This window comes from Zingiber officinale, chromosome 2B (genome assembly GCF_018446385.1).
Source record: "Zingiber officinale cultivar Zhangliang chromosome 2B, Zo_v1.1, whole genome shotgun sequence".
NCBI lineage: Eukaryota > Viridiplantae > Streptophyta > Magnoliopsida > Zingiberales > Zingiberaceae > Zingiber > Zingiber officinale.
The window spans coordinates 89,116,797-89,130,576 of record NC_055989.1 but is presented as its reverse complement, the minus strand read 5'-3'; the positions used below and the strand labels follow the sequence as shown (position 1 = coordinate 89,130,576).

At 34.3% G+C, this 13,780-nt stretch overlaps 1 protein-coding gene across 1 annotated transcript; it reads left to right on the top strand.

Moving 5' to 3' along the window:
* Nucleotides 1-8,953: 8,953 nt before the first annotated feature.
* On the top strand, nucleotides 8,954-12,147 carry LOC122046277 (10 kDa chaperonin 1, chloroplastic-like). The gene is made up of 6 exons (XM_042606887.1): nucleotides 8,954-9,192; nucleotides 9,271-9,321; nucleotides 9,807-9,872; nucleotides 9,956-10,003; nucleotides 11,325-11,354; nucleotides 11,857-12,147. Exons 1-6 carry the CDS (start codon nucleotides 9,022-9,024, stop codon nucleotides 11,923-11,925), a joined length of 435 nt encoding a protein of 144 aa, XP_042462821.1. The 5' UTR covers nucleotides 8,954-9,021; the 3' UTR covers nucleotides 11,926-12,147.
* The last annotated feature ends 1,633 nt before the right edge of the window (nucleotides 12,148-13,780 follow it).

Here is a 13,780-nt window from a genome sequence, read left to right as displayed (position 1 = left end):
TTTGATAACTATCATTTGGTCATGATATTTTGATTTATATAAGCATACCATTTGATCTTCTCATGTGTTAATTCTGTGTTTATATCATATTTCATGAGTTATTTTTATTTATAGACTTAATTACAAATTATCTTATATTTACGATATTTTATGCCAATATTTGGATATATTCTTTGTAGACATCAAGGGATCATGGATCCAAGTCAAATCAGACCAAGTTGGGCTCAAATCTGCATTTAGATGGGAATATCAAACTCTAGAGCAATTTTAATCGTTCATTCAATATCCGAGAATATCTAAGTCATCTATCAAAGATTTGTCCCATCCAAGTCAAAGAGAGGGTAGATCACTACCATTGATCAAAATCGGGAGCTTCTTATCCAAATCTGAAGTGATCATACAATCGTTAGATAAGATCTGAAGCATTCTTAGCCATTGATTCAGATCTCAGATCTAATTTAAATGAGAAGGTACAATGCTCTTTTTCATTCATCAATGTCTCTCACGTTAAAATAGAGGCGGACGCGAGTTGCTCCAGCGATCCCATTTCTTTCCACCGCCGACGAGCAAGTGAGGTCAAGGGTGCTTCCTTTCCTCCGGTCATCATCCTCTCTACCGTCGGTGACGCCACTTCAACCATCTGATCTCTAGCTTGGTCATGATTCCTGAGCGAAGAAGAAGAAGCTGAGAAGTAGTGCAATCTGAAGGTTTGATCCTGATTCCCTCTCCTTCAAGCCGGTGATCTTCTTCCTGTGAAGCTCCAACCGTAACCAAATGGCAAGAGGCAATTCTTTCTATTTCCTCTTTTGATTCTAGATTTCTGTTTCATTTCACTGTATCTGCATATATCTGAGTTGATCGGTTCTTCACTGATTGCAAGATCTTGATATCTTTGTCAAGATCAATAAGTGCTTGGGGATTCTCAGCTCACCTTGGTTCATTATTTTCCTCTTCTGATTTCTGCATCTCGATTCTTGCAATTTCGAGCCGAGTTTCTGTTTCCTTTACTATTCAGTTTTATAGACTTGAATTAGTTTAGTTAGATAAAGGTTTGGATATGTTTTCTTATCTTTAATTCAACTGAATGTTTGTTAGTTCCACTGATGGAGATCTGAATCTGTTTCTATTTTGATGTTATCCGATTGTAAAAAATCTTAATTGTTTGATTTGATCTTGTTTATTCCTTGTTTAGTTGCCAATCTGTTTGGATCTGTTAATGATGTAATCCATGTCATAAAGTGACAGTATGTTATGGGTTCATGATTAATAGATAGATATGATTTCTTCTATTGCATAAGATTTAATTTTATATTTGTCTTGCTATTTTATTCCTTAGTTTAATTTCGTTGATGATGATTTTCATAACATAGGGTGACAATACATTGTGGATTCATTGTTGATGATTAGTTAGGGTTTCCTTAAATTGCATTAGGTTTAGTCTCATTATTTGCTTTACTTTTCATTTGTCAGTTTAAGAACTCAACTCAACTCCAAAACTCCATGTTATAATAAATTGATCCTAAGATTCAATCATTGTTTACACTCCTTGAGAGAGACAATTCGAGTCATTCCCTATGCTTCATTAGCTTAGAGGGGTTCGATGATTATTTGATATCAATTCACGATACAATTGGGTTTATCAATGTTCAACGGGAGAGGGATTCAACATAGAGGGGTTAGACAGAGAGGAGTTCGAAGGAGAGATTAGGTGGAGTGGAGTTCGCGGAGAGGGGGTCGCTAGCATAAAGATCATGGAGAGATCAAGAAAGGAAAATGCGCAAAGATCATGGACAAAAAAGCTTAGGCTTCAAGAAGGCAGGGGGGATGCGACAACAAAAAATAGCGAAGGGGAAAAAGTGGCTAAGGAAAAAGATAACAATATTTAACAACACTTAATAGACAACGATTTTCAAAAATCATTATCGTAACGTCAAAATAAGTGCACATAGACAATGTTTTTAAAAAAATCATTGTCGTAGCCCCCCCAAAAAATAACTCAACGACAACGATTTTTCATAAACTGTTGTCTTTGATTAAAAAAAAAAACTCAAAGATAACGATTTTTGTTAAAATAGTTGTAAAAAGGTAAAAAAAAAATGGTTTTAGTATTAAACCGTTATCTTTTTAACTGTTATTGATTAAGAATTTTCTTGTAGTGTCTGGATAAATCACAAAAGCACAGTATTAAATCATCGGTAATCGACCTCCATAATCTTCATCGTCCCTATAAGCAGAGAAATAGCTACATTGAGACTGGGGTTACAGTTGCACCCCTGGAATTTGAAAAAAAAAAAAATAATACACTAGGAAAAAAATTACAGAGACCTAATTATAAATTTTATTTTTTTAACCTTTTCACAAAAATTCAATTAGAATCCACCAACCAAACATTTTTTTCGTGAGTTGAACCTTATTTTTCTCTATCATGTATTTTCTTCTTCCTCCCCTAATCCCCTTTTTATTATTTCTCTAACTCTAATTTAGCCATCAAAATCCTCCCTGCACGTCGTTGTCGTTGCCAACCATGTTGTTGTAGCTGTCGTCACACACTATTGTTGCCAATGCCACCGTCATTTGCTACCAGCGCTGCCATCGTTGCTTCCCCGATGCTCTATAATAAACATTTTTTTTATTGAGATGAAGTTTTCTTACTTAATCTCTTTCTATTACAGATTTAAGTGTGGTGAGGGGTAATCAGTCTTGTAATGTAATAAAAAATTACATTGTAAGAATGATTACTTTATTTTGTACAATTTTAAAGCTATAATGTAATGTAATTTGAATTCTAAAAGGTAATAAAGTTTTATAATATGAATTATAAGGCTAATAACACGTAATCCAATTACATTCTAAGCCTAATATTTAACTCAAATTTAAATATTAAATATACCCCTCTAGTTCTTTCGATCAAACCAGCCAAGTCTAGTCGCTGCATACTCCACCTCCAACACCAGGGATGTTGAGTCCAGCCGCTTGGAGAGGTGTCGTAGTGAGCAATGTCATAGTGTGGGCTCCTGAGAGGATGATCATCTCGACCTAGGTCAACCCTTCGCCAGTCATCGTAGAGACCGCGCTCACCTCCACGAATTTGTCGGAAAAATCAAAGCTTTGGCAAAGGAAAACGAGCACAATCGGAGATGCTTGACAAAGGGCAGTGTCGACCACATCCTCTCTACCCTCTTCAGCAATTGGGTTGATGAGGAAATCCTCTCCACATTAGCCTTATTTCTCCCCTTAGATCAAGAAACATATCGGCATATCAGATAGAACAAGTCACTCATTTTCGTGGTCTCCTTCCTTGAATCTGGCGATTTTGATGCGAGGTTCAATGCGGAACTAGTCTTCAAAAAGCTAACCTCTTCTCTTTCATTGGAGTGGATTAAGGTTCTCGCGAGGATAGACGGGATAATCGAGGCACTACTGAAGCTAATCGAGAAGCCGACTCATCGCGGACCACCAAGGTGGCCCCTAGCGGTGGCATTCTACCTAGTCTTGACCCATGAGAGGATCGCGACTAGGGTTTCAGAATCGGGGATCGCCCCCTACTACTCAAGATCCTTGTCGACGCCAACAGGAGCACCGCCGAGAAAGCTCTAGGGGTGTTGGACAACACTCTAGGCTACAACCACGGTAGGGAGGCGGTGTTGGTGCTGGTGAAGAAGATGTTGCGGGTGTCAGAGATGGCGATGCAATTCACTGTGTTAGTGTTGTGGAAGCTCTACAAGAACAAGAAGCAAGGCGAGCGCATCACGAAGGCCATCAAAGTCAGGGCCTTCTAGAAGCTTCTCATTCTTGTCTAGGTCGGGTGCTCTGCACCGATGAAGGAGAAGGTAAGCGAACTACTCAGGCTACTAAACACACACAGGAGAAGCTCGAAGTGCACAGAGTGGATGGATTTTGGGGGATTGAAGAAGTCCTTCTAATCGTTAACCCTAAGATATTTTTGTCATTTTTATAATAATATGAATTACATTCCTTAATAAAAAATAATGGATACCAAACAAAAGAATATAATCACTCTTGTAATCAAAAATGATAAAAAAAAAAAAAAAAAAAGGTAATTTGCTCGCCTTTAGTGCCCCCGCTAACCTTCCCTGAGCTAACATGGAGTTGGTAAATCATGGGTGACTACTAGCTATTGGTCTAGTGGACAAGACATGGGGGAAAGCATGCTCAGACTGCTGAGTTTTGGCCCATGACCTAACATGGCAACACCCCATGTCTCAACCATCGCACCATCCTGAGGGGACCACCCTTGTAATCAAAGATTACATACATAGTATACAACTCTTTGACCCAATGTAGTAATATAATATTAATTACATTATATTATAAATTTTATTACATTATAAGTTTGAGTACCTTACCCCTAACCAAACGTAGTCATAGTGTTAAATTTTTAGATATTGATATTTTTGTTTGCTAGTTAAATATGTCAGTATTTATAGATATTGAGGTATTCCGTATATTTGATGTTTGATTTGTTATATGAAGGCAATCAGTTTCATTGACAACTATTCGAAAGTTTGATCAATTGAATCACATAATTTATTACATTGATAGATTCATCATATAATTGATTACAAGGAAATATGTAATTAACGACAGAATTTAATTATTGTCGCTTTAGCAATCAAAATAAATTACAACTACTAATTTAGCGACAAAAATTAAATTCTGTCATAAATTTCGTCTTTATATTTATTTAACCTATTAATTAGTGACAAAACTTATTCCATCACTAAAATAACAATGGAATTAAGTTTCCGTCGCTATTTTAGCGGCGAAATTAAGTTTCCATTACTAATTGAGTTTCTAATTAGAGTTTCATTCCCAATATTTTCTTCCTGGAGCCCTGAAATCTTCTTTTCTGATTGTCTCCAATTTTTAACATCTTTTCTTATCTTCGGCATGCTCCTCTCCTCTCCGATCTCTGACACCAACACACATCCCGTTGATATGCTCGATCGTCTCCCCTTCCTTGTCCTCTCTTAGTGACAGCTTGACGACCGCCTCATGACGAGGTCTCTCCTTGGTTGCAGCCTCACAGCGAGGTCATGAGGCCGAGCATGACCTCAGCAGCGTACCCTCAGCCATGGTTGGCTTGAATTCACCGTCTTGAATTCACCCCGTCTGATTGCAATGCTAGCTACACCACTGCCTATAAGACCATCCAACACTGAATCAGTACTCTTCTCGTGAAGGCAAACTAGTGGGCTTTTTTCCGCCTATAGATACTTAATATGCATAGATTATATACACTTTTATGCTTGTTTTGACGTATATTTACTTGTATTCCATGAGTATAATCTATGTTTATTGCACTTTATTTCATTGTAATATTATATTTCCACTTCTTTGTTGGAGATCTGTTTTTTTTTTTTTTTGTGTGTTTTCTTATTGACAGGATGCACTTTTGGAGTGAAAACGGCGTTGATAGATAATTTAGAGAATAAACGAAGACAAAGAGGCTTGGTCGTGTGGAATCCACACGGCCGTGCCACTTACCATAGGAGGAGATGACCCCAACCGTGTGGATTCCACACGACCATGAAATAAAGCAGAGAAGAAGATAATCCTGGCCGTGTGGATTCACACGACCATGTGGTGTTCTAGAGGCAAGGTAGACTCTAGTCGTGTGGATTTTCCGGAGTCGGAGTCGACCTTGGCCATGTGAATACACATGGTTGTACCATCGGACCAGACTGTGGTCATGTGGTTTCACACGACCATGGTAGGCTAGTGCCTAATACTATATAAAGGGTTTTTCTCCCCTTTTTACTTATTTGGGGATCTTATATCCATCTTGGATCTTAGGGAAGGGTTCTCCCCCTTGGGGGAGCTCTAGGCTTCATCCTCGCCAATCTTCACCTATCCGTCTACCTCCAGAGCAAGGGAATACCTCCAAGGACACCACGCTTCAAGGATAAACATTCTCTTACCTCTCAATTCATGTTTTAAGTTGTAGATGTTCTATTTATTGTTTCTTTGTTGTATCTCCCTTGTAATGGAGTAGATCTCTAGATCTAGCATGTAGAAAGTAGTTATGTTATGATATTGATGTATAAACTTGTATTTAGACATTTTCCTATGTAATGATGTGTTTACTACATGTTCTATGTGTTATGCCTTTTATATGTTTGATGAAATGTGTCAATGGTATAAACATGTAGACATGAAAGGTTTATCTCTATTTTAAGGTTGCTACTAGACTAGATAATCGGGATATCCTTAGTGACAGAGGATACTCATTCAATTTGACATATTATGCCCTTAGTGACAAAGGACATTGATACTTACCTACTTTCTAGAGTCAAAAGATCTTAACATGAGGGCTAATTTTTGTTAGGACATTCTAATAGTGGATACTCCAGTGTTGTCGTTAGGAAGTGACAGTGTAATCTAGGAGCGTATGAGGAATTCCCTCTTAACCGAACTTTCTAGGTTACATCTCTATTTAATGGCGTTAGAACTTGGGTAGGCTCTCCGGTGCAACCTACGCATGGGTTGTGCTGGGCTTTAGTTATAATCTCTACACGAGTGTAAGCATGAAGTTAGGTAGATGAACAATGCATAGGGGCATTCACTAATATCGTAACAAGACCGAAATCCTAGCATATATCATTCATTCCCTTCCAAGATCATCTTTTATTCCTTCTCTCTCTCCTTCTCTTTAATCTTTCTCTTATCCTCTCTCTTTCTTCCAACCAACCTTACGTTTGTTTAAGAATTTTGCTGTGCAAAATTAACTAGTGTTTAATCAACAGTCTTTGTGGGATTGATATTTTTATTACTGACGACGTAGTCGTGCACTTGTGGCCTCATAACAATACTTCAGCCCATGACCGCCCAATCCAAGTTTTTCACTAAGTGCAATGTCAAATATGCCCTAACAAAGGATAAAACCTCAATAATATGAAAAATCTCAATTACGCTTTAACTGTTGCATCATGCCGAGAGTAACAAATTGTACATACCTTAGGGTTTTTTTCTTACTTTCACATGCTAATTCAAGACTATAATCAAGTGGTGGCTTGTTTAAGGAGTCAACTATAGTTACTATTGATGTATCAGGGGTTGATTGTACTGGATAATGGTGTAGTGGTTAGACTTTTTAAATGGTTAATCAGGTATTTAAAGATCGAATTATAGTTGCTACACACTACAGATATTTTCTTTCAGTGGGATGATAATTTTAAGAATGCTAACCATTTAGATGGGCATTCATGAATATTTCCTGATTTATTCTAATGGTCGATAGAAAATTTTCGTAGGATTAAACCGATTAGCTTAGTATTAATCAGTTCGAAAAATTGAATACCTTATTAAAAAAAATATATTAGGATTGACACATATGTGACACTAAGTGATTATTGTTATATATATTTTTTTAATTCAGATATTCAATTTTCATGATGCAATTAATCTTGAAAATAGATCATTTATAGACTCAACCTTATAAAAACATTTCGCGTACTATAAAGTAAATTCGAAAAGTACAGATATCCACAATCCAACCCAACACCATCTATAGTTCGAGACATCCAGAATGCCAAATGTGAGAATCGAACTATCAGTGCATGAATTTTCAAACACCCTGTGAGTTCATCGCACCTTCTTTTCCTTATATTTCAAGTAATTAATGGTAGCAGTTAATTATCAAATCAAACCTAAGAGGAGATAACAATCGATCCACCTTACTGATTACATTTCTCCTACGGATGGCTTAATACAATCGATCAAAGCAGTTAAAAGGGCAAGTAAAAAAGGACACCTAATAATATTTCATCATATTTTTTATTTTAATGTTATTATAACAACTATTAATTAACCGTTATACTATTATAACACTTACAACAATATAACTAATATTTAGTTATTAATTGGACTGGTTTTAAAGTAATTTTTATCATTTATATAAATTTTAATTAAGTTTAAATAATTTTAAATAAATCAATTAGATTTTTTTAATATAAAATGATAAATGTATAATATTTTAAATTAAGTTGAATTAGAGTAAAGTAGAGAAAAATCCCCCATCAGAACTTCCCCATTGATAAAAAATTTTATTTCCACTCTCTGCATGTAAAGTTTTATTTGCTTCAACTCCCTTATGTAAATATTATGACTTAATTGCTCCTCAGATTTTTGTGGTACAAAAGGTCCAAAAATGAGTATAACTTAAAGAAAATCTAGTATATTTTCTATCCAATTGAGTATCATTTAAAGAAAATCTAGTATATTCGAGTATATTTTTAATTAAAATTGTCCTTCATATATTTTAGGTATAAATAGTCTAAAAATGAGTATAATTTATATTAAATTCAGCATTTTAAACTAGAATCGAGTATATTTTCTAATAAATTGAGTATGATTTTTTTCCTATTTAATATAATTCCTCCTAAATTCAATATCATTTGAAAAAAATCTAGTATATTTTTCATTCAATTGAGTATCATTTAAAGAAAATTTAGTATATTTTACATCTAATTGAGTACCATTTAAAGAAAATCTAGTATATTTTCCATCCAATTGAGGTGGAAAAAGAATCGTACTCAATTTGATAGAAAATATACTAGATTCTAGTTTAATGTACTGAATTTAAGAGGATTTATATTTATTTTTAGACTTTTTATACTTAAAATATAAGAAGCAATTAGGTAAGTATATTAGACTAAGGAGTGAAAAGAAAGATTTTTTTTTTCCAATGAGGAGTGCATGCAAAGTTGTGTTTGTCAATGGGGATTGCATGTAAATTTTCCCTTGAATTAAATAGGTGTTATAATAATATTATTATTATTATTAATAATTTAAAATAAAAAATATTTAAAAACTATTTTAATTCTTTTAAAAAATAATTTTTAAAATCAATTGGGAGAGATCTAGACATCAAAATAATAATAATAAAAAAACAAAGTCTTGTTTAAGTTTTCTCGGTGGTTCGGAGAGAGATTTATATCACGGATCGTAGCTGGAGCACCATCTTATCGTCTCTAGGTTAGAGCTTTTCGACTTTCGACCATGTCGTCTTCTCTCCTCACCGCCGTCAAGCCTTTCCTTCACCCCTCTTCCTCCCGCACTTCACCTTCATCTCTTCGCTTAGGTGGCTCTTCCCTCCACTGGAGCCTTCCTTCCTCCCGGAGGAGCGGTGCCGCGCTTGGTATCTGCGCCGTTAAATGGGAACCCTCGAAGGTCTCTGTCTCTCCCTCTCCCTCGTGAATCGATCCCGTCGGATACTCACTTCCTTTATGATTTGTACCTCGATCTCAGGTGGCACCGCAAGCTGATCGGGTCCTTATTCGTCTAGAGGAGCTTCCTGAGGTTTTTCTCTTTTTTTTTTCCGTCTCTGGTTTATATTTATATTCCCGTTGTTTAAGCTACTACAAGATTTGGCAGCGTCGTTCTCTATGATGATAATTTATGTTCTTAATTTTGCTCTGTATCGAAGATGAAGATTGCACTTTATATAGGGATGTGGCAGGTAGTTTTAACAAGAATTGCAATTTAATCTTTGAACTCGAAAATTGTATCTTCTTTCAGAATATTTCTACCAGCTTCCCAATTTGATTATGTTGACGGACTTATAATTGTCAGAATTGTCTCTTTTTAACGTTTAGTTTTGAATAAGTATATGCAAAATTACGTGGTTATAGGGACTAGTTGTTAGCTTGTGCCATAGGAATGGGGAATTTAGGAGGAAGAGAAAGCACCGTCAAATTTCTTCTGTAAATTCAACAAGATGCTAAGTTTGTTACTCAGTGCTATTATTTTGTTCTTCATGCTAATTGGTCAAGTTCTTTGATCAGAAATCTGCTGGAGGTGTATTACTTCCAAAGTCAGCTGTTAAATTTGAACGTTATTTAATGGGCGAAGTAAGAAACAATAAATTCGTCTACTTATGCTATTTATGTTAGCCAACAAGTGACTATCCTCTAAGATGAAATGCTTTTAACAGATATTGTCAGTTGGTTCTGATGTCACTGAGGTCGAAGCTGGGAAGAAGGTACTTTTTTAGTACATTTATTATGCTTATTCAAATCAAATATTTGTGATGCTTAAATTCATAAGTGCATGAAGTAATTGTTTCTGAAGATAAATGTAATATTTTCTATCAATGAGTTTGATTTTATATTGTTGTCAAGGCAAATATCTTAGATATAATATTGCGGATAAGCTTGGCCATAAAAAAAAATCTTTTCTTGCCAACTTTGTATATTTAGTAATTTAGTTGTTCGAACTTGAGCGTGTTTCGCTATAGATCATTATCATTTTTACTTAGTTAGCATTGCGTTTAACTTTGCCCTTTGCATTTATATGACCTGAGAAAAGAGTTGCCTATGATTATTGCTTTTATGATATCTTTCTTTTGAATAAAGTGGTGTATCATGCTCAAAGTCTTATAGTGGTTGTATACAAAAACAGTGAGAATTGCTGCCTTTTCTTATATATATTTTATATACCAATCTCTTTAAGCATCAAATCAATAGTGTGAGCAGCACATGAACACCAAAATATGTGTGGGTGCCCCTCTTTTAAAAATCTCTTAGCAGTACTCCCTTCCCTAACCTTCTTTATTTATTCGACTATGTGGGAGTTCAAATATGCATCAATGGACTTTAAAAAATTTATACCTAATTCACAATTTACATGCAAATTCATAATGCTTTCATTCTTCTTATCTGTCAACAAATTGGTTATAAAAGTACAATCAGTTCTCTTCAAAGCATTCATATGAGCTTGCCAATCTTTTTTAATCAGTCACTTCTTCTTTCTTAAGTAAAGGTGTACCTAGTTTATAAGGTGTTGGATCTTTGCAACTCAGAGTATATTGCTTGCCTCTATCATATTGTGGAGAGGCTACATGAAATGGAATGTCTGCCTCATAGAACCACCTAGCAAGATAGTGGTTTACTTTCTTCCTTGGCAAATTTACATTTGATGCTTCTTTGCCTGAATGAGCATTGTGATGCCATGGCCATTTTAGATTACTACTGTTGAATCGATTGATCAATCATTTTTTTTCCCTTTTATTGCCCACTTCTTTGATGTATCTCTTTCCACAGAAATATAAACGTTTGCTCTTTCTTCTTTAAGCAACTTTGCCTTGTTATTCATCTTTTTCTTTTTCTTTCCTGCTGACTCCATGCATTTAAGGATCACTTTTTTTTAGCTTCAGATACTATCTTTTGGCATCTCAAACATTACCTTGAATATGAACAAATGTTGCTTGAATTTGTAGAATCCTTGGCTCTTCTTCACTATTGGAAATTCTCTCTCCTTGTTCTGCTTTCCTGGTTGTCTGACGACGCCTCTTTCATTTGCAGGTTCTTTTTTCGGATATTAATGCATACGAGGTATGTGGTATCATCACAGTGTAACTTTTTGTTGTATTGATTTGAGATCTGCTTGATGCTTTATAGACTTGCTTAGCGGGGGCAATTTTTTTTTTTTTTTTATATTTCACGTTACCTCACTTTTTAATTATACTTAATTCAACTTATTTGATTAAAGATTGTGTGTCATCTTTAAATATTTATATTCACTAGTTCATTATTTATCAGTTGTCGAAATCATTTTCTGAAATGAAAAGTAGACTTTGACCAGAGAAGCATTATTATATTAAGAGTGCTTTCCTTGGTTGTGTATCCCTCTAATTTAGTTATTAAGAAGGTCAGAAATCAAAATTATGTGGGAGAGTTCTTGATCGGAACTAAGCTAATATAAATGTAAAGCAGCTCTTTGGTACAAATCATTTGAATTAGTATGATAAGTCAAGAATCTTGAGCTACATCTAGAGCTTTATCTGACATTCTTATCCATAAGAGGAACTTAGTCCTGATATAATTCTCGATACAGGTGGACTTGGGAACGGAGGTCAAACATTGTTTTTGTAAATCTGGCGATCTGCTAGCTGTTGTCGAATAGATGGATTTCTAAATAATTTTGCATGTTTTGATATCATTCAGGGAGTCCATTAGCAGTTAAAACCAATTATTTTGGATACTCATCTACTTAGACATCGATGCTAATATGCTGGATGATGATTTCATTTCTTTTTGTATCGTGTTTTATGGATTGTTTTTTGATGATTATTGGAAGGAGTTGGGTGACTTGAGAAAATTAATGAAGATATATTAAAACATAAAATTTACGTTTTTTGATGGATAATGAGGCGTTATTTGTTTCTCTCGGGTAAGAAATTAGGCCTTTCTTGTGCTATCTTAGCGGAGTGGATATTTGAATTTGCTATCTTGTATCATCCTCTATAAATTTAAATTTCGGCATGTTTTGAATGCAAAAAATCATTCTTGTTATCCGGTCATGCGGTGAATATTTAAATTTGCTACCTGCATTCTGCATTTAAATGGAAGTCGTACTGGATGTCGATATCATTGTTATTGATAAGAATAATAAGGTAATTATATTCTTACTTCTGTTTTGTTAGGTTCACTTATGGGTTTGGGAATTAGTAAACATTTGTTATAAATAATAGTTTTATTTTTTTTTAAAAAAAAATAAAGGTTAAAAGAGACATGAAATAAATATTTATGATTCTTTAACATGTTTAAATTTATTAAAGATGATGTTTCTCAACAATTTGGTATAATTAATAAAAATATTAAAAATAAAAAAGATTGGGTAATATTTAAAAGGATGTTTATCATTTAAAAAATGGTAAGGATATTTCTTTTTCTTTTAAGTTAGATGGGCGTTTAAAATAGATAGCTCTTAGAATGTGTAGATGTTAGTAGTCAGCAGCATCTGCCAGCTTTTTTACAATTGTGGTAAGATAATATTTATTTGAAATGAATTAAGTGTTATGAAATTTTTTTAGTTTATTTTACTCATTGAAATATTATTTGAACTAAGCTATCATTCTTCAATAAGTAAAATCAACATAAGATAATGTTATTATCGTAGAAGTTTGCAATCTTAGGATTTAACAATCAATTGTTATACATTGTAGCAGTTATCTATTAGTTTCTATATAGTCTATCATCGTAAGATGATGTTTATTTGAAATGTAATAAGTGTCATCAAATATTGTTTTAACCCAATTATCACTTTTTAATAAATAAAATCAATATAAAATAATGACATTGTTAGAAAAGTTAATAATTAGTTGTTATATATTGTAGCAGTTAATACCAGTTGCTATATGTTGTAGCAACTAGTAGTGGCTATTACAATCTAAATTTTAAAATTAGTCTAGGGGTAATTCAGATAGCTTATTTTAAATCAGGCGTTCATTTGATTTTAATTGAAAAAGAGACACATTTGCCAAATAATGGGTATCCTTTTAAATTTTGCCCGAAAATAATTTAGGAAAGAAATGGATACGTTGCCCTTGCTCATTGAAACATGTTACATGTAGAAGCAGTTATCCAAATAGTGTAGTAGATATTGGGGCATGCCCATCCGTTAGATATTTTGCTTGATGGCGTTTAGATTTTTGCAATGTTCATGCGTGTACACTATAACTATTAGCCAGTAGCTCTTATAACGATCACAGCATCGCTTGAACAATAGCTACTTCGTCATCTGTTAACTTATCATGCGAGCTCATTTGGCTATAAAACTTGTCTTCTTAATTTCCTTAGTTTATGGGGTCGATACCGGCTTAAATGGATATCTTCTGATTCGAATGTTAGTTATATGATGTTGAGGCTTCAATTCACTTGTTTTGGCTGATTGAATAATTGTTCGTTTAAAAATTTGAACCTATAGAATAGCCACTTTAATGGCGCTAGCTCCATGTTCATTCCGATAAAGCACAGTA